The 21,697-nt window shown below is 43.4% G+C and overlaps 1 protein-coding gene across 1 annotated transcript; it reads left to right on the top strand.

Moving 5' to 3' along the window:
* The first annotated feature begins 4,460 nt into the window (after positions 1–4,460).
* Fam177a1 (family with sequence similarity 177 member A1) lies at positions 4,461–20,785 on the top strand. The gene is made up of 5 exons (XM_034513952.2): positions 4,461–5,022; positions 11,149–11,322; positions 16,411–16,477; positions 18,140–18,237; positions 19,934–20,785. The coding sequence occupies exons 1-5, from the start codon at positions 4,942–4,944 to the stop codon at positions 20,132–20,134; spliced, it is 621 nt and encodes a 206-aa protein (XP_034369843.1). The 5' UTR covers positions 4,461–4,941; the 3' UTR covers positions 20,135–20,785.
* The last annotated feature ends 912 nt before the right edge of the window (positions 20,786–21,697 follow it).

Below are 21,697 nucleotides of genomic sequence, written 5' to 3'. Positions count from 1 at the left end.
AGAAGAGTTACAAAGTTACCGGGGGGGGGGGGGGGGGGGGGGATGGCTCAGCAGTTAACGAGTGCTTTTTTTGGGGGGGGGGGTATTTTATTTGTATGAGTACACTGTAGCTGTCTTCAGACACACCAGAGGAGGGCATCCGATCTCATTGTAGATGGTTGTGAGGCACCATGTGGTTGCTGGGAATTGAACTCAGGACCTTTGGAAGAGCAGTCCATGCTCTTAATCACTGAGCCATCTCTCCAGCCCACGAGTGCTCTTTTGGAGGGCAGTGTTCAATTCCGACACCCACCTACACGCTATCCACCATCGGTAATTCTTAGTTTTAGGGGACCTAACACCTCCTGCCCACCACAGGCACTGCATACATGTGGTACACAGAAGTACATGCAAGCAAGACACCCATATATGTTAAATATTAGAAAAGAATTAACATTTCGGGTTTGGACTTTTTTTTGTTTGTTTGTTTTGTTTTGTTTTTTGAGACAGGGTTTCTCTGTGTAGCCCTGGCTGTCCTGGAACTCACTCTGTAGACCAGGCTGGCCTGGAACTCAGAAATCCACCTGCCTCTGCCTCCCAAGTGCTGGGATTAAAGGCGTGCGCCACCACCGGGCGGGGTTTGGATTTTTGAAACAAGGTTTGTCTGTGTAGCTCTGGTTAACCTCCGTAGACCAGGCTAACCTTGAACTCAGAGATCTGTCTGCCTCTGCATGAGCTACCACTGCACAGCTGACATTCCAAATACTTTTTCCCAACCTAGAGAAAAGGTGGGACAGTCCAGTTGTGGCTGTATTTTTCTTCCTTTTTTTTTTTTTTTTTAAGTTTTTAAAAACTGACTTTTGGGGGGGGGGGGTAGTATTTTAAGTGCATTGATGCTTTGCCTGCCTGCAAATGTGTCTGTGTCAATGTGTCAGATCCTCTGGAACTTTGACTAGCCCTTGACCACACGGGCTAGGCAAGTGCTCTACGACTGAGCTATGTGTCCCTCAACCTTGTGTATCATATTTGATGAAACATCCACCTTCAGAAAAAAATTGTACTTACGGGATAAGATAACCTAAAAGGTAGCTCCAACTAAATATGTGCACGTGCACACACACACACAAACACACACACACATACACACACACGGAATTGTACAAAAAGCCATCATGTTCCATGAATATTCCTGATTTCCAGTTTTTGTTCAGCTTTATTTTTTTAGTTTTACACAGTGAGTAGATCCAAATTTACCTTTATAGCTCTGGGTGTACCATTTAGGTTTCAAGAACAGGTATGTAGGAAGGCATGTGTAGTCCTCCCTTCATGTTACAGCTTCTATAGCCAACAGTGTGAAAGGACATATATCTTGGCGTGTGGCTTTGTTGCCTGCTTTCATTTAGTTGTGCTATGACAGTTTGGAAATGGCTATAAATGCTCAAACAACTGGAATTTCTTTGATATTTTACTTTGTATGGTAGATTTATAAGGAGTCGCTCTCCAACTTCCTCTGTTAAAAATCTGCTGGTTGGGGGCTGGAGAGACGGCTCAGTAGTTAAGAGCACTGGCTGCTCTTCTAAAGGATCTGGATCCAATTCCCAGTACCACATGGCAGCTCACAACTGTCTGTAGCTCCATTTCCAGATCTGGCACCATCACAGATATACATGTATACAAAACACGCATACATTTTTAATGCTGTTTTTAGAAAATATTTACAGTTTATCAAAATATAGCTTACATTTTGAATTTTCAATAAACATGGTACTTGTAAACCATGAAAATTACTCTGATTTAGCAGCGAACATTATAACAATGTTTGTTGCTAATTTGCCAAGTAGCATGCATTTATAGATACCTACATTTTAATAATGACAATTGTTGATTGCCCCTCATGCCAGTAAGAGGGAAGAGATATCTGAATACATACAGTGCAGAACTGTGTTGTTTATAAGACCAATCCACAAAACTTAGCAATTGGCTATTTTCAGTTGATCACAGTTTGGTTTTGATGTTTTGTGTAGGCCGCCAACCGGACTCGGCTGGTCAAGATGGCGCCGGCTTCTGGTATGATCTACTGGTAAACAAGTGCACTGCGCATGCGATCACCCTTGGGCCAACTCAGTTTTGGCGCCAACCCCTCCCGAGTGGGATATGCTAATGAGGCACTGCAATCCTGACCAATCGCATACCTCCACGCGCTTTCCCTGCCCAGGGGCTGAGGGTATATAAGCAGCTCACCCTGGGCACTTGGGTCCCCTGTATAATGAAGAAGCGCTTCTACAATAAAGGCTGTTGAGAAGGATCCGGTTGTTCGCGTCTTCCTTGCTGGTCGAGTGGGGCACGACAGTTTTGGACTGTTGCATTGTTTTGACACTATCGAATTAGATCATGTCATAATTTGTTTACTTCAAGTCGATTTGGTTATATTCATTACCAGTTTTTCAGTGATGATGGATTTTAAAGAATTATATCTTAAAGGTTTTGGGTATTGTTTTTAGATGGCCATAAGGATAGAAAGTGTACAAGAGTATTATGTTGAGAGTAAGGGAAAGAACGATAGCCCTGTGGAGAATGACCATGTAAGGATGCTAACGTCTGGGCCTGCTGCTGCCATTCTGAATAACACATGTCATAACGCTAGGGAATATTTCTGAATTGTGACTGGCATGAAAATACAATTTAAATCTATCAAATGAGCCAGGCTTGTAATCCCAAGGCTGAAAGGCAGATTTGAGGTCAGCCTACTTTACATTTGAAAAAAAAAAAAAGTGCATGTGGAAAGCTGAAAAGGGGGTGCTGTCTCTGAAAGCACCACTCACGATGTGTGTCCCATTCCTCAAAAAATGGAGTGTGAATTAAAAGCCCAGCGGGTGAATTTTGCTTAGTAGGTTGGGAAATAGGAATATTTTATTTATTCCTGCATGTGTAAGAAAACATGTTTACAGGTGTAATCCCTAAGCACAGCACCACAAAATCCATCAAAGCGGTGGCCAGCCCCTTCCCTCTCCAGCCTATGGCAGCGGTGAGGTGGCCTAGGAGGAACTATCAAAACTGGCGGCTCCTGTCAAAATGGAGGCAGGGAGACATCTCAGCCTGCAGCCTTCACAGGAGGTGTCCAGGACAGTTTTCCTGCCTCAGCCTACAGCCTTGGTGAAACACCACAGCAGGAGGTGTCTGTCCCACAGGAACTGTCCACAGTGGCAGCACCTCCTCTCCATCGCACCCCAGCAACCCCACAGAGATGGAGTCTCCCACCCTAACTCGTGGGACCGATGCAGGGGGGTGAAAAAAAGTCACCAATCCCTGAGCTCCTCAAACTCAGGACTTGAAATCCCATTAATCCTTGCTGGGCAATGGTGGCACAGGCCTTTAATCCCAGGATTTGGGAGGCAGAGGCAGGCGGATTTCTGAGTTTGAGGCCAGCCTGGTCTACAGAGTGAGTTCCAGGACAGCCAGGGCTACACAGAGAAACCCTGTCTTGTTTTTGTCTTGTCTTTGTTTTTGTCCGAAAAACAAAAAAAAACCAAAAAACAAAAAAGAAGAAGAAGGAAGGAAGGAAGGAAGGAAAAAAGAAAGAAAGAAAGAAAGAAAGAAGGAAAGAAAGAAAGAAAGAAACAAAGAAAAGAAATCCCATCAATCCTCAGTCTGGAAATGTCTGCCCTGAAAAGCTCTGCCCACTAAGAAATCCTATATAAGTTCTGCCCAAGAGAAGAAGCAAAGAGGGGGCGGGGCTGAGGCTCCGGAGCTCCTGAGCTCGGCTCGGGATACCCTCCCCCAGGAGCTGCAAGCCTCTGCTGAGGAGGCTTCCTCTCAGAGCTCTGTGATTCCTGAACTCCTGTGTCTCATGATGCCCCTCCATGATACCTTTTCCTCTCAGAGCTTTGTGGTTCCTGAGCTTCTGCATCTCAGGATACCCTTCCACCTGAACAGAAACACTTATACAGGCAACTTTAGACCATCGCATTTCTTTGGCCAAAATAATGTGTATTATTTTTACAAATATTGTAAGCCATCTAAGATGGCTTCAGGCTCACGATAGAGGTGGGAGGTGTCCTCTACACACACACACACACACACACACACACACACACACACACACACACACACACACACCACCTCTTTCTCAGAAGTGCTGTGATTACAGGTGTGGACCACCAGGCTGGCCTGTATTTTCTATTTTGTCTTTCTATGTATTATTGAAGATCTTCGTGTTAGTAAAAAGCTATTTACCTGGAAGTGCTCCAACTAGCATAATGTCGAAGTCATGAAATAATACCTCAGCGTCGTTGTGGCACTTGCCTCAAATCCCAGCACACATCCTCGATCTACTTAGGGTGTGTTTGATGCCAGCCTGGGCTACAAGAGTCCTTGTCTCAAAAAGGAAACCAGGAAGTCTTGTAGTAATTATTGCGGCTATGACTTCTATAATTTGGTTGAACACTAGGAAAAATAAAGTCTTGGGGGTCCACCAACACACCGTCCTATAATAAATAAAGTCCCCGTTCCCTAGCATACTGTAAGCAATGTTCACCTTTGGGTCTTTATTTCAAGGGCATTTCGTGAGAAACGGAACACGTAACCTGAGCGGTGCGTTTTCGAGCTTTAGAGCCTCCATCTCAGCTTTCGACATGAATGCAATTCTGGTTTTACCAGCTGAGAACTGGTGTGGTGGGTCTCAGTCCCAGACTGGGCCCTGCGCAGCCCGCGAGACTATCCGGCGCAGGTAGGGCGGTACCTGCAGAGGCCACGCCCCCGGGCCCGCGGAAGCGGCGAAGGCCCCGCCCCGCCCCGCCCCGCTCTGCCCAGCGCCTGCGATCCAGGCGCGCCTTTGCCGGGAGGGTGGACGGGGTGCTGCAGCCCCCGCGGCCTGGGCGTCCCGGTAGGATCCTTCGTGCGGGCGGTGGGGAGCGTTCCTCCGACTAACCTCCGTGTCGCCGCTGCCTGGGCCGGCGCCTGACGATGGACCGTGAGTCGGGATGCGCGGCGGCGGGAGAAACCGAGGCAGCGGCCGCCGCGGCGTTCGGAGACACGACACGGCAGGTAGGCTGGCGGAAAGGGGCAGCCGCTGGACATTTCGGGGTTACGCTCGGTGTCCTCATTTTGCTCGGGCAAGGAGCGGCTGCCCAGGCAAGGCGCCGCGGCCTCCGTGCCCGGGCTTTCCGGGGAGACACTCCAGCCACCGGTTGCCAGAGAGAGAAAACAGGCGTGTCCCGGAAAGGCTGCCTGTCCTTAAAGTAGCCGAAAGCCAGGGACGACAACCCAGGGCTGTTAGGTCGGGGTCCGCCTTACAGCGGCGAGGAACCAGGGAATAGCACTATAAGCTAGATCAGTCGACTACTACTCAGCCCAGGGCCCAGACTCAGGGAACTCTGCCGGCTGCTCACTCTCGGGCTGCCTTCCCGCGTCAGTTAAGGTAGTTTGATCTGGAAAACCTCTCTCTGAGACTTTTAGTCTTCAGTTCATCTAATCCTTCTATATCAACGTCTGGAGATGGGTTCACGGATGATGTGACCTGCACAGCCCAACACAGACATGTGCTAACAGCAATTGTGAGTCACAGGGAAAGGACGATACTTTAGGACAATAAATAATCCTGTGATACTAACTTTAATGTATTTGATCCTTTGTTTAAAAAAAAAACAGTTCAACATATAAGTAATAAAAATATTACTAATGAAGTGTTTTACATTCTCTTTAATTTGTAGTTGGCTGTGTCGGTATGCTAGAGAGAGGGGCAGGGAGAAAGAGAGCGAAGGAAAGAGGTCATAGGACAACTCAGGTGTTCCGTCTTCTGCACCCTGAGCTATCATACCCTCCATTGCTGTCCCAAATCCAGAATACGGTTGTGACTGGTTACATTGTAAATCCAAACAAGCCACTAGTGGCTGCTGGGGGTTGTCTCAGTCATCACTAGTTTAGAAAAAAAAAATCACTTTAAAACTTTCTTCATATTTTAACAAAAATTAATTGAGTGTTGGTTGGGCACTTCTCCGAAACTACAGGCTCCTGAATTACGATTTGACTGTGAGTATATCACTTTTAAGTCTAAATTGTAGTGTGCTAACAAAATCTGCTCTACATGAGTCAATATGGAATCTTATCCTTACCCTTTCTATCTATGTAGAAGGAGAAAGGTGTCAAGAGTTCAGGCACTTAGGAGGCTTGAGGAGGGTTGCCACCAGTATGAGGTCCACCTGGCTGGGCTACAGTGTTGAAAATGAGGTGGTTGAGGGGAGGCCCTCTGTGCTGCCTGGCTGGCTTGCCCTGCCCCTTCAGGAGTGCGGTCCATGATGCACTTCATAATCTCTCCTGCTTTTGGTGCTGTGCTCACACTGCTTCAGCTTGAACTGATTGCAGAGGAAGCATAATCAATACTCAGACCAGTTGCCTCTTATTTCAAGAGTGGCTCCTTACTTTGGTTTAATATTTAGTTGTTATGTTAACTTTTCATGGGGAGGCACAAGCAAACCTCCAACTACCCCAGATGGGGACCACAGACACACCAAGATGCAAGTTTACCATGTCCGTCCGTGGGAGGTTATCAGTATCGGGCCTTCTTACAGAGTATGGATGAATTCCTCACAGGATTGTAGGTGGCTCAAACAGTTGTACCACTATCTTGTCCCATCCGGTCATGGATACTGAGCTCAGGGAGCCTCTCATTTAATCAACCTTTTGCTTCTATATATTGTCTCGAATCTCCCAAGATCATTTCTAGTTGGGAAAGGAATGATGGCTGAAATCCCAGATAAGGGTTTCCCAGCCCTCCCTTCAGGAGTGCTCACAGGTCCATCACAGTCACCACAGACCTGGCCACCCATGTATTATGGTCTAACTTCCAGGACTAAGGCTCATTCCAAGATGGCATCTTGTTACCATAAGAGGGAAAAAAAAAGTGTTAGACCACAGTGTTTTCATAGTCTTTCCCAAAACTCTTACTTATGTGTGTGTGTCCATGTATGTTTGGGTCCCTCAGGCAGGAAGAGTTGAATGCTTGGCACTGGAGTTTCGGCTGTGGTGAGATGGGCGATGGGAACTGAACTCAGGTCCTTTGGAGGAACAAGTGCTCTTAACTGCTGAGTCATCTCTCCAGCCCCAGTTTTCATAGTCTTGATTAAAAATAAATAAATAAATATTTAAACAGGCAGTAGAGGAAAAGGTAAACCTACCAGGAATACCCCATGGCCTCTTCTCCTGAGTTCCCATTTGTGTAATACAAATGTCAAAGGAGTCCTGTGTACATACTGTGTCCTTGTTAATACAAACTCACACCATAGATAGAGACTCTTGGAATTCACCGGTTTTTTATCTTACATTTCTGAACTGAAAACACCTCTGAGAACTGAAGGGGTTTGCCCGGTTTGAGGAAGAGGTCTGTGGAGATCTGGGAGGAGGAAGAGGCTACTGACAACTTATATTTCTCCTTGCACTGTTAAACAAACAGAGAAACCCCATCCAGGTGTGGGGACTTATAGCTGTAATCCTAGCATTTGGGAATCTGAGACAGGAGGGTGAATTTAAGGCCAGCTCAGGCTACATTTTGAATTGAATTGTAGACTAGCCTTAGCTATACAATGAAACCCTGCCCTCACAAAGAAAAAAGAAAAATGAGAGAGAGAGAGAGACACACACACACACATACAGAGAGAGAGAGAGAGAGAGAGAGAGAGAGAGAGAGAGAGAGAGAGAGAGAGAGAAGAGAGGCCAACCCGAAGCACCATGCAGGAGGAGAAACCGTAGACTCAACCATATTGTTAACTAGGCCTTACCAGGCCACCTAGGATCTAATAGGACACAGTATTCAGACTCTTTTCTGAATAGACTTTTAACAGAGTCGCAGCCTCAGTACAGCTGAAGTTCAGGTTTCCGCTGTATTCATTTCCTGAGCACCTCTGTCTCTGTGTATCAAGAGCTGCTGTTGACCAAAGGGTGTGGTATTACCTACCCTGCATTGCTAAAATCCCCATTGAGGAAGATGACAGAATAATTCCAGGTGTTGTATTTATTTTAAAAGAAGGCCTGAGCATTGTGGACATCTACAAGAAAGACAGTACCTATTAAAAAAACAGCAGAGACGGACAGGAAAGAGATCTGTCTCAAAGACAAAACAACAACAACACCCCACAGCTCCTGAGACTCAAGCTTCTCATTCTAGTTAACCATAAAGTATAATTAAATGTTAATGGACATTATATTTCTCACTTTACTACTGTTAGAAAATTGTGTTTTCAGATATTTGGATTTTTTGAAAATGAAATTTATATAACTGACAATAAAATACTTTTTAAAAGACATTTATGTGTTTGAATGTTTTGTCTTTTTGTATGTATGGGTACCGTGAGTGTGCTTGGTAACCGAGTGCTGGACCATCTGAGTGATGGAGCTTGTCAGCCATGATGTGGGTCTTGTGTAAGAACAACTCACACTCTGACCCCTAAGCCATTGATCTGCCTGTCCCCCAGTCCCCAGCAAAATATTCTCCTACACAGGTTTACTGTCTGTAAAGATGAGATATCTGGAATATTCAGAAAATATTCCAGACTTTATTTATAGGTGTTGGAAATTTTGTGTCGGGTTAATTTTTTGGTTGGTTTTGCCTGGTGATACCTCCCTTCACCGCTCCATTCCCCAAGTTCCCGTTGAAAGCACCCTCAGGTCATGAATCATCCGACTCTCATAGGCCTGTTGCTTTCCAGTCTGGCTCACAAGCCATAGGCCAGGAACCAGGTCCAGCTCCTCATCCACTTCATGCTAAGTTTTATTAGAAGCCATTCATGGCCATTGTATGGTGTCCATATAAGTGGTTCTTCATCCTTGCCTGTTTTGCAGAGTTCTTTTATGAAGCCCTAGCTCCGTGGTTCTCAACCTTCCTCATGCTGTCACCATAAAATTATCTTGTTGCTGTTTTATAACAGTAATGTTTCTACTATTATGAATCATAATGTAAATATCTGGTATGCAGGATATCTGATATATAACCCTTCAAAGGGGTCACAACCCACAGGCCGAGATCTGCTGTTAGCTGCTCTGTAAAAGCTAAGATATTATTACTATTTGGCTTTTACACAAGGTTTGCTTAAAATATAGGCCTACAATTTGAGATTTACCATGTCAAAAACAATGGTTAATTTCTGTTAGTATGTATATGAGTGTGTTGCTTGCATGTATGTCTGTATACCACATACACTTGCTGCCTGCAGAGGCCAGAGAGGGTGTCAGATTCCCTGGCTCTGGAGTTAAGATGATTGAGAGCCCATCGTGTGTGTGTGCTGGAACCAAGCCCAGATCCTCTTAAGAGCAACAAGTGTTGAGCCATCTCTGTGCCTCACCTTCTTTTGTTTGATTTTTAAGGGAGGATCAGGCTTGCCTTTAAGTTTACTGCGTGGTAGAGGCTGGCCCTGAACCACTGATCCTCCTGGCTCTCCCTAAATATTGGGATTATAGGCTTGTATTACCATAGCTATCATAAAGCTTTTATATGAAATGTGATAATTAGAATAAGTCAAATGCCACTAAAACTATCACATGCCAAGTGTTAGTCAAAATTTGGTTGTATACTTATATAGTTTTGGTACTATAAAAAAAACAAACAAAAAAACCCCCTGTGAATCATGTTTTAGGCTTCCTGGTTTTTAGATTTTTAAAAACTGGCAAAAGTTAGGATTAACAGGAATTTTATGCTAGCCTGTATGACTTACATAGGACAAGAATGACAAGTTCCATCCCTGAGACATATTTTTTAAAAAAGTTTGTAATCCCAGCACTGGTAAGGCAGAGACAGGTGGGTCCCAGGCTTGCTAGCCAGCCAGTCTGCCCTACTTGGAGAGTTCAGGGCCAAGAAGAAAGCCTGTCTTAAAAAAAAAAACAAAAAGGCCGGGCGGTGGTGGCGCACGCCTTTAATCCCAGCACTTGGGAGGCAGAGGCAGGCGGATTTCTGAGTTCGAGGCCAGCCTGGTCTACAGAGTGAGTTCCAGGACAGCCAGAGCTACACAGAGAAACCCTGTCTCGAAAACAAAAACAAAAAACAAAACAACAAGACAAAAAAAAAAAAAAAAAAAAAAAAAACCGCTAGATGACACTTTGATTGTCCTGATTGTCACACATGAGTGCATCCATCCCCCCATCCCCCGACACACACCACACACCCCCGCACTTCTGAAGCTATGAATAACCTCACTACTTGGTTGATGGATAAAGAAGGATCAAGAGTTCATAGCTATATCAGCTACATGGCAAGTTTGCGGACACACACACACACACACACACACACACACACACACACGAAACCAGAGTAAATAATTCCTCAGAATGAAATTCGGATGTGTTTAGAATTCTATACAAGTAGTTTCATTTTGTTTTTGTTTTGGAGATGGGGGTCTATGTAACCCTGGTTGTTCTGGGACTCTAAAGACCAGGTTGGCCTCAAATTCACAGATATGTCTGCCTCTATACCTCCAGAGTTCTGGGATTAAAAGTGTGTACCACCATGCCAGTCTTGTATAAGCAGTTTTGAAATGTGTAGATCTCTTTGTCAAAACAAACAAACAATACAATAATAATAAAAACCCTGTTGCCACATATGTACTAATGACCAAGTTATCTGAAAATTCGGGTATAGAACACTGATGGCTTTTTAGGTTTTATTTGGCACAGTATTTAAAATCCTCCCCCATAACCCAGGCTTGAGAGATGGCTCAGCAGTTACGAACTCTTGTTACTTTCAGAAGGGACCTGGATTTGGCTACTTACATCTATATGGTGGCTCACACCGTCTATAACTCCCAGTCATTGGGATCCAGTGTGGGCCCAGACACACGTGTGCTGCACATACAATATTATTTGTAAATAATTTGTAAATAAATGAGCAAAACACTCATGAACATATAAATCTAAAAAATAGGTTCCTCTCACTTTAAATGCTTTTAGTTGGGCCATGCATCTTCCTAGGAGCCCTTCATCCCTGTAGAGATTTATCAATTTTGGGTAATTTCTTGGGCCTAAAAGGAGCTGGATTTAGTATTCCTGAGGTGTGTATAATTTTTTTTTTAAATTGCTTAAGAATTGTTCTAGTTTCTTTGATCTTTAAAATAAAGCAATCAAACATCTGTTAGATATACAATGAAAGACTCACTCAAAACTCATTTTCTTAATTTTTCATTGACATAGCTGAGTAATGAAAGAGGCTTCGAGAATGTAGAACTGGGAGTCATGGGAAAAAAGAAGAAAGTCCCTAGGAGGGTCATCCACTTCGTCAGCGGAGAGACTATGGAGGAGTACAGCACCGACGAGGACGAGGTGGACGGCCTGGACAAGAAAGACGTGCTGCCCTCTGTCGACCCGGTACGTTTGCTGCTGCTGGCCTGGCCTGCTTAGGTTTGTCTCTTGAACACTGAACGGAAGGGACCACTTGAAGCTTAAGCCAAGTCCCATCCACTATGATCTGGTAGAAAACATTATCCTCACACAGTATGGATGGAAATATTTCCAGCGTTTCAGTGGCCTGAGCCAGTTCTGCTTCTTTGTAGCAGAGCTTGTTATCAGTGGGAATTTATAGGAAGCTCTAGTAAGTCCAGTGTTTGAATCTGAGTCCTTTTCAGTTCACACAGTGAGTGTTCTTAGAGGTAACAGAGTCCATTGATCCCGTGTTCACAGTGGGCACCTTGAGAGGTTCTGGTTCAGATGCTGCTCATGGGGCAGTGGCTTGTATAAGCCATATGAGAATACAGTCAATGAACAAACAAATGCCCTATAATTAAGAAGGCTCTCATAAGGCTACAGATAAAACCTAGAAATAGATTAGAGAATTTAAAAATTATATTTAATTTAAGATGTTAATTTTTATAAGGTTTAGCTGAGTAAATTTTTAGCTATTAAGAAATTCCATGTCGGGCTCAGTGACTTATGCCTTTAATCCCAGCACTCAAGAGGCAGAAATAGGTGGATCTCCATGAGTTTGAGGTCATCTTGATCTACAAAGTGAGTTCCAGAACAGCCAGGGCTGTTACACAGAGAAACTGAGTCTCAGAACTTCCCCAGCTCCTTAAAAAAAAAAAAAAAAAAAAAAAGCAATTCCACATTCTATAGTACAGAAAATATTCAAAGTACAATATACTCAGAATAGCCAGATATGTTGAATATTAGAGGTAATCCATAAAGTAGAAGGATTATTTGGATAAATGTTTTTCTTTTAAAGTACTCTGAAGGGATTAGTTAGAACTGTCTTCAGAATGTTTGTATACAGGGCTGGAGAGATGGCTCAGTGCTCTTCCAAAGGACCTGGGCTCAATTCCCAGCACCTACATGGCAGCTCACAACTACCTGTAACTCCAGTTTCAAGGGATCTGACACCTTCACACCAATGCCCAGAAAATAAAGAAATCATTTAGGGCTGGAGAGATGGCTCAGTGGTTAAGAGCACTGACTGCTCTTCCAGAGGACCTGAGTTCAATTCCCAGCAACCACATGGTGGCTCACAACCATCTGTAATGAGATCTGATGCCCTCTTCTGGTGTGTCTGAAGACAGCTACAGTGTACTCGAATACATAAAATAAATAAATAATTCTTTAAAAAAAAAAAAAAGAAATCATTTAAAAGATGTTTCCATGTTTTAAAATCATTTTCAGCTGATGTGGCAAGAGGTGGAGGCAGGAGGATCAGGAGTTCAAGGCAAGCCTCAGCTATATAGCAAGTTTGAGGCTGGTCTGGACTACATGAGACTCTGTCTCAAAGGAAAAAGAGAAAAAGGAAAAAAAAGCTCTCCATCACCACCACCCCCCAACCCCATTGTCTCAAAAGTTACCCAGTATCTCCATAGAAACAAGAGTGGCACATTGTTAGAGAAAGCCTGAATCCTTACACTTATAGATTCAGTTTCTTTAAAAAAGCTTGGTTGAACTCCTGCTTACATGCCGTACAGATTCACCTGTTTAAAGTATAATTTAGTAGCAGTTAGCATATCCTCAGTTAGCATGGCACAGCCATGGGCAGTCCGTTTTAGCACAGTTACACCATCTTGAAAAGCGTTAGCTTCCTTTCTACCTTTCATGCCCTACCTCATTCCTGGTACACAGTCTTTGTGTGCAGACATAGATTTCCCTGTGATACACAGCCTTGTGTGCTTTTTCACTGTCTTCTTTCATTTGATGTTTTCAAGGTTCATTCCTGTATAGCATGCATTAGTACTTTGTTCCTTTATTGTTATATTACAGAACAAGATAATACTTTATTGTGTGACTATACACATTTCATTCATTCCTTCGTCAGTTAGTGCAAACACTGGTTGTTTATACTATTTGGGTCATATGAATATTGTGCAGTGAATACAGGCTTTTGTGTCACTGCGTGGTTTTTGTCTTGGTCATGTAGCTAGGGGTAGAGTAGCTGGGTCATTTGTTAACTGTTTAAACATTTGAGGAACTTTGCCTGATCACTTTCTATGTGGCTACACCATTTTTTGTTCTTTTTCATTTTTTAAAAACTTTTATTTTCATGTGTGTGGGTGTTTTGCCTGCCTGTATGTTATGTCTGTGTACCATGTATGTGCAGTGCCTATGTCTCCTGAGTGCTAGGATTTGAGGTGTGTGCCACCACACCCAGCTAGAGTTAATTCTTAGGCTTTTTTTTTTTTTTTTTTTTTTTTTTTTTTTTTTAGTTTTAGTTTTATAGTGTCAGACTGGGCGTGGAAAGTACCAAGTTCAAGACTAGCCTAGGCACCATAGTAAGTTTCAGGCCAGGCCAGCTACATAATGAGACCTTAGGAGCACAGTTTGTGCGTTCGGGTCTTTGGTACTGGTTTTTGTTCTGTGACAACCTGTAGCCAATGCTTGTTCAGAATTCAAGGTGATCCTCCTGCTTCAGCCTCTTGAATGCTGGGATTACAGGTGTGCGGATAGATGCCAGCAGCCACATCTGTTGTGAGTTAATTTTGTATATGGGTAAGGGTCAGACATCATACTTTGCCATGTGATTTTCCAGACTTCACAGTATAATTTGAAGAATCTCTTTCTTCAAGTAGTGTCTTAGTTACTGTTCTGATGCTGTGGAGAGGCACCAGGACCAAGGCAGCTCTTATAAAGGAAAACATTTGAGGGCTGGCTTATAGTTTAGAGGTTTAGTCCATTGTCATTATGGTGGGAAGCATGGTGGCACAGAGGCAGACATGATGCTGGAGAGTTGGCTGAGAGCTATATCCTAATCCCATGGCAGGGAGAGGGGAGGATGGAGACACTGATTCTCTGAGCTTTTGAAACCTCAGAGCCCACCCCACAATGACACACTTCTTCCCACAAGGCCACACCTTCTAATGCTTTCAAATAGCTCCACTCCCTAGTGACCTTGCATTCAAATTGATGAGTCTATGGGGACCATCCTTATTCAGACTACCATAAATGGTCTTGCTGCCCTTGTTAAACCCTCTGACTATTGAATATGTTTTTTTCTGGACTTAAGGCCTCCATTAGTTCTATGAATCTGTTCTTGTGCCAGTACCCTTCCTAGCCTCTTGTCTTCCGGAGCACAGGAGAATGCACCTGTGCCTGGGTATAGATTTTGAAGCTGAAAAATGTGAGTACAGGACTTGTTCACCTTTCTCTTTTCAGGATTGTCTGGCTGTTCTAGGTCCCTTAAAGTACTATGTAAATTTTAGAAGTAGTTTGCTAACTTCTGAGGAGAAGGCAGTGGAAAGCTTATTGAATTATAGGTCTGTTTAGGGCAGAGGTTCTCAACCTGTGGGTTGCAACCCCCACAGGATCACACAGCAGATATCCTGCATATCAGGTATTCACCTTACAATAACAGTAGCAAACTTACCGTTATGAGGTAGCAATGAAACCTTTTATGGTTGAAGGTCACCATGCCATGAGGACTGTATTAAAGGGTTGCAACCTTAGGAAGGTTGAGGACCACTGGTTTAGAGAGTACGGCCATATTATTAACCAGAGTCATTTGAAAATCAAAGGTCATGAGACGGAAGACAGACACATTTTTGAAGGAACAGAAAAATGTGTGGTTTTACTTGTAAACTCAAAGCCTGGAAAAACCAGTGTAGACCCAGATATGTGCTTCTGAGATGGTGACATGGTTGTGGGGAGACTTGAGCTACCTGTGATTTTGACTTAGCAATATCTGTGTCCAAGTAACAGGCTGGATAAGTTCCTTCTGTGCAGTTATGGGGTGATGACAGGTGCCGTCTATCTCCTCAGCTGGGACAGGGTTGATAGTCCTTGCTTCAGTGTTGGCTGTTACTGTCTCTAGAAACAACTTCAGAACTGTCCTGTGAGAATATCTGTTTCCCTTTGCCTGTGTAGCTGTGTGTGCATGATCACATGTATGCTGGTGTGCCTGTGCATGCACATGTGGAGGTAAAAGCTCAGATGTTGCTCTCTACAGCTGTCTGCCTTGTTTGACTAGGATTTTTGACAGGATTTTTCACTGAGATCTAGAGCTTGCCAGTTAGGTAGGCTGTCTGGCCAGCAAGCCCTGAGAGGCACCGCCTCTGCCTCCCGTGCTGGAATCACAAGCACACACTACACACCTGGGTTTTATGCCTAGTTTTTTTCTAAGTACTTCCTTACACATACAATCCAAAACGTATAGAAATTTCACATTATGTTTTAGAAATTGTGTCTGGCATGGTGCTATGTGTCTTTAATCGCAATGCTCAGGACACAGAGGTAGGGGTATCTCTGAGTTTAAGACCAACCTGGTCTACATAGTGAGTTCCAGAATATCCAGGGCTACATACAGAGACTCTATTTCAAAAACCAAACAACCAAACAACAATAAAACTGGAAAAAAGAGACTGGGGTCTTTAGTGAATATGCCTTTTGACTGTGTTGTTGTATGCTTTTAATCCTAGCTCTCAGGAGGCAGAGGCAGGTGGATCTCTCTTGAGTTTGAGGGCAGCCTGGTCTATTTAGTGAGTTCCAGGACAGCCAAAGCTTCAGAGCGAGACCCTGTCTTAAAACAAACAAACCGCCCATCCTTCCCTTCCAGCGCCGCTCACTTTTTACCATTGATCGCTCACTCGATATCCCCTTATTTACCTTCACTTCTGTACCAGAATTTTCCTGATGCAGTGTTTGTCAGGTGTATCTGCAAGGTCCTTTCTTTGTGCATTCTCCTGGATGCTCTTATCAAGAATGAAGACAAGAAAGCAAAAGAGGAGAAAGGCTGTGGGCAGTCTAGCCTGAGTTCCGGTGCCATTCCAGACTAAACCTGTTTTCAGTGCTTCCAAGGGTAAAGGCGGTGATAATCATATGGAAAAACATGAAGCATCTTTGTGGACTTTGGCTAGACTTAGGTTTTGATCTGACTGGCTTCTGCAATGCTACCTGTGGATGCCTTACATGCCTACTAATCATTTGGCTAGTTCGCTCTGTTTAAAGATACTATCAGATCAATGTTGCTAATCTGACTTCTTGTTGCAGACCAAACTTACCTGGGGCCCCTACTTATGGTTTTACATGCTGCGGGCTGCCACCTCAACCCTCTCAGGTATTGCCCTTTGAACTGACTATTCTATGACTGCTCTAATATATTCTGCACACAGGAGCTTTATCAAATGAAATGTTCTCACTGACACAGAAACAAAGTAGGGGACTACTTTGTCCTCTATAGGTAGCCAGCTAGCACTGGAAACACTATTACTCTAGCTTGTACAAATGGTTTTCAGTTTACAGTTGTGTTAGAAAGAAACAAGCTAGGGCCAGTGAGTTTGCTCAGGTATGTAAAGGTGCTTGCCATCAAAGTGACAACCAGATTTGATTCCTGGAATCCCTCTGGGAAGAACTTACTCCTCACAAGTTGTCCTCTGGTCTCCACAGAATATGCTCTGCTGCCCTGTTAGTGTAATAATAAAAAGTCCGTGGAAAATGGCACCATTAACGTAGACAGGACTGTCATGTTTTAAAGCTGTCATCACCCCTTCTGTCACCAACTGGTTCCCTATTGCTGAAGATCTTATTGCGGCTCACTGCCTGTTCTAAAGCCTTATTAGAAACCATTCATATTTTTATTTGCATTACTATTTCTTCCTTGCATACGAGCATCTTACCATTCTATTCTGTTATGTAGTTACAAGGAAGCATACTTTTTTTGCATATAACTTTTTCATGTTGCTGAGTATTGACCAGTCCTGTACATCCCGATAGGCAGAAACTCTTCCATTGCTATGTCCCAGCAATATTTCACTTCTTAAATAGAAATGTAACTGATACTTAAAGGGAAATGTTAATGTGTAAATAACAAAATTTACAGCTTCCAGTTAACTAGTTGATGACTCTGTCACTTTTTTTTTTTTTTTTTTTTTTTTTTTTTTTTGGTTTTTCGAGATAGGGTTTCTGTGTAGCTCTGGCTGGCCTGGAACTCACTCTGTAGACCAGGCTGGCCTGGAACTCAGAAATCCGCCTGCCTCTGCCTCCCAAGTGCTGGGATTAAAGGCGTGCACCACCACTGCCCGGCACTTTTTTTTTTTTTTTTTTTAGAGCAAATCATAGCTAGTATTTGAGCCAACATCTCCTGAGCCTGTACTGTATGTGAGACAGTTTGGTGTGATGGAAGGGCACAAGCTTTACACAGATCTGTATTCAATGTTAGCTTTTTTATCCACGTTGGCAGCAGCATTATGTCACTAGGCCTGACCTCTCATTGCCTGCCAGAGCCTTCTGTATCAGGTGCTGATCTTGGTGAGACAGAAGGCATGACACAAGAACTTAAGGGTTTGTTCTGGTGCAGAGCTCAAGGGAACAGTCCATTCTGGTGAGGAAGTCCTGGTGGCAAGACCAGCCCTCTTCCCAGTGATGCTCTAATACAGTGTGTTGTCCTAAGGACTAGACCTGTACCTGATAACTGCAGTAACTAATGAGACCTGTTCTAATTGTGCCAGCCATGGCACCACACATGGAATCCCAGCACTGTGGAGGGTGGTGGAAGATCACTGACAAAATACTCTGAAATCCCTGCTACAGAGTGAGAAGCTGTTCTCAACACACACAGAGAGATAGAGATGTGAACAAACTGAGTGTCCAGGACAAAAGTGAGAAGACAGGGTGATATTGTGTTTAAGGACAAAACAGTAATTCTTGTATTCTTAGTATTACATAAAATGCTCAAGAAATATTTATGGTGTTATATATCTTTTAACTTTTCTATCTTTAGTGTGTGACTTTCTTGGAGAGAAGATTGCATCAGTCTTGGGCATCAGCACCCCAAAATACCAGTATGCCATCGATGAGTATTACCGGATGAAGAAGGAGGTGTGTCTCCTCTTTTCACTTTATTGGTGGTTTGGAGCCTTGTTGAGCTTCGTGGCCATGTGGATGGTTTAATAGCCTGAAAGCCAGCTCCTTCATTTGTGACAGTGCTAGACATCAAACACAGGACCTTACATGCCACACAAAGGCTCTACCACTGAAGCCAGCTTATTTAGTTTATCAAATTAACATGCTTTCTGAGTCTTCAAAATTCGGATTTCCTAAGGTAAATGTATAAAACCTATGCTAGGCTTTGTCTGCCAGTGCTAACAACTGAATCTCCTCATGTGTATTTGATCTTTATGTATCGTTGGGTATTGTCACTTTAAAAATGAAGGAACAACATCCAGCCTGTGTAAGCAGGGTGGTAGTCACTAACTTCTGTAAGTCTCAGCTCCCTGTCATGAGAAGTCCATCTACTCTTGGATTAGTATGTAAAATGCTCACAGCAGCACCTGGTGTGCACTGACAAGTGCACAGTAAGCTAGAGTTCGCTACTTTCCTTTAAGTGAAAAAAGAGGAATAGTTCAGGTAGAGGCATGAACATATAGGGTGTGTGTTAGGTAAAGGCAAGAAGCTTTGTCCTTGAGGGCTGTACCTAGAGGCAGGCCTAGAAAGATCACCCTTATTTTGTTGTGTGGCTTCAAACATGTTTTTTTAAAAAACAAAACAAAACAAAAAACCCAAAAAACCAAAACCCAAGAAGACACTGAATGCCTTGCTTAGAGCCTTCTGGTCTCATTTTGACCACTTCAGTAGCTTCTGAACTCTCCTGCCTGATCTCCCAGTGAGTCTCCTCTCAGTGAGGAAACTCACTCTGTATTGACTGCATATATCTCAGGGTCAAAATACAGATGCCACCTCAACTGTGTACTAGAGATTATTCTGTAGTGGCTGCCAGTGCTTCTTCCTGTATCACGATCTCCTGAGTCTTAACTTCCCGACTAGATTGTAAAGTTCTTAAGGGAAGGAACCAGATTATCTATACATTGGTCAGGTGCTTAGGGGAAAACAAACCATGTGATACCACTTAATGAATGAATGAACCAACCTGTTAATTGGATGATACCTTATAATTAAAGTGGTACAGAAGCTATTTTGATTCTTTATTAGGCTAACTCAATTTAGGTCTCGCCTAAGCTAAGTACTGCTAGGCCATCTAGTGCTTTTAAACAACTATTTTACTTTGACAACAGGGGAAAGGGGCAGGTTTGGTTTGGCAGTAACAGTTTCTCTCTCTCTCTCTCTCTCTCTCTCTCTCTCTCTCTCTCTCTCTCTCTTCTCTTCTCTTTCTTCTCTCTCTCTTCTCTTTCTCCTCCCTCCCTCCCTGTGTATGTGTGCGTGCGTGTGTGCGTGCGTGTGTGTGTGTGTGTGTGCGCGTGCGTGCGTGCGTGCGTGCGTGCGTGTGTGTGTGTGTGTGTGCGCGCGTGCGTGCGTGCGTGCGTGCGTGCGTGTGTGTGTGCGTGTGTGCGTGCGTGTGTGTGTGCGTGTGTGCGTGCGTGCGTGTGTGTGTGTGTGTGTGGTACTGGGGATCAAGCCTGGATTCTTCAGTATTTTAGGCATGTACTTGGCCGCTGAGCTGCATCCGTGGCCCGGGTGTCTGTCCGGATTAGACATGTCACTATAAACGATGCTACTGAGAAGGAATATTTGTTCCTTTTGGCTGTACTATTTTAACTACTTTATTTCCCATTTTTAGGAAGAGGAGGAGGAAGAAGAAAATAGGATGTCAGAAGAAGCAGAAAGACAATTCCAACAAAACAAGCTGCAGGCTGATTCCATTGTACAGACAGACCAACCAGAAATGTCGAGCTCATTTGTGAATATTAATTTTGAAATGGAGGAAGACTGTGAAGCAATTAAGGAAAACAAACAACGTCCAGTCTCTGTCCCACCATAGAATGAAATGACTGTATATAAAGTGTCAAACCCTAAACTTTCCAATCAGGAACTTTTTATGTTTTTAGTGGGACTTAAAACAACTATTTATATTTTAAATTATTAAGGGAAATCTTTCTTCATTCTAATGCCATATCTATTACAGTAAGGTCTGAAGTTGGGATATTTTTGAGTTACATTAGTGAGCCCCTTCCCAGCCCCCACGATGAGAAGCAAACCCAGGGCTCCTTTCACTAGCTAAGGACTCTACCCTAAGCCCAGTGCTTTGATCTGAAGATGATCTTTTATAAAACATAAGGACATTTAGCCAAGCATGGTACTACATGCCTTTGATCCCAGCACTAGGGATGCAGAGGCAGTGGTTCTATGTGCGTTTACAGCCAACCTGGTCAACATAGTGAGCTCCAGCCTAGCCACATGGTGACACTCAGTCTTAAAACAATATCATCATCAAAACCCGAAGGCATTCCACAGTAAGAAGAGTTAAATAATTCATTAAGATTTTTGGTTTGGGGGCATTTTTTGTTTTGTTTTGTTTTTTAAAGGTTAAGTATTGATTAATCATTAATAATCCTAACAGCCTCAGTATAAAGTGCCCCTGGATTTTACACAAAGAGGGTTCAGAATGTATAATAAAAGGAGCAAGATGGAAGCACTGTGGATCTCCTTTTGTTGAGAATATTATATGGAAAAGATTGGGGTTTCACTTTCACTGTAAGGCATCCTTGTGTTTTTCAGTAGTTACCGAATTGACTTGCTCTGATCACAAGTTAACACTAGTTACTGAATGGATCTGTAGCTGTAGTCATGCATTGATACCTAGTGATTACCCACATGGCATCTTGGTCATGTCAGTTATCAGCTCTTTATGTATCACAGGCAGAGTGATGATACATACAGGGGATGAACAATTGAGAACAGTTTACTTTGGTCACCATTTTGAAGTGGCAATGGTAACTCGGACAGCTAATGTAAACCAAGTTTGGCCATTTCTCTTCTTACTAGCTTACTCCTTCACAAAGTTATATAATATGAAGCTTCTTCTAAGAAATATTCCTGACTATGTGCTTAGAACCTTGTATCTGTATAACTTTGATTTATAGCCAAATGTAGAAAAGGAAAGTGTGGCCATATTTTGGAAATCCTCATCATTTAAAAGCCTTCTCAGCTCTAAAAGGTTTTAGAGACGAATGGTTATAAACCAGCCTTCTAAGTACCACGGCTCTTTCCATCTCAATGTCTACAATGAAAACATGGGGAGGTGAGCACTGTAGAGACCTGCCAGTGGACCCCAGCACTCTCAACTCAAAGGTGAATTATTACTGAATAAGTTTCCGTTGGACTGACGTTTGTAAGGCTAGCAAGCATGGAGTTGTCCTCTGAGTCAGGAGCTGAGCACCTTCATGGGTGGAAACATGCGACTTCGCCTTAGGAATTTATCTTTCCACTGTGTAATCAATGTCACGATCAGCTACAGTTTACTAAAAATCTGTCTCAGTTGATAGTTGCTAAAACATGCTGGCCTGACCTCTTGCTCTTGGTATATTTTTAACTTTGAGACAAT

This window comes from Arvicanthis niloticus, chromosome 11, assembly GCF_011762505.2.
Source record: "Arvicanthis niloticus isolate mArvNil1 chromosome 11, mArvNil1.pat.X, whole genome shotgun sequence".
Taxonomy (NCBI): domain Eukaryota; kingdom Metazoa; phylum Chordata; class Mammalia; order Rodentia; family Muridae; genus Arvicanthis; species Arvicanthis niloticus.
Note: the sequence above shows the minus strand (reverse complement) of the source record. Positions and strands in the feature narration are given on the sequence as shown.

Coding starts and splice junctions, on each gene's coding strand:
- Fam177a1 (XM_034513952.2), top strand. CDS start 4,942: ATGGACCGTGAGTCGGGATGCGCGGCGGCGGGAGAAACCGAGGCAGCG. Junction 5,023..11,148: donor TCGGAGACACGACACGGCAG/GTAGGCTGGCGG, acceptor TCATTGACATAG/CTGAGTAATGAAAGAGGCTT. Junction 11,323..16,410: donor TGCTGCCCTCTGTCGACCCG/GTACGTTTGCTG, acceptor TTCTTGTTGCAG/ACCAAACTTACCTGGGGCCC.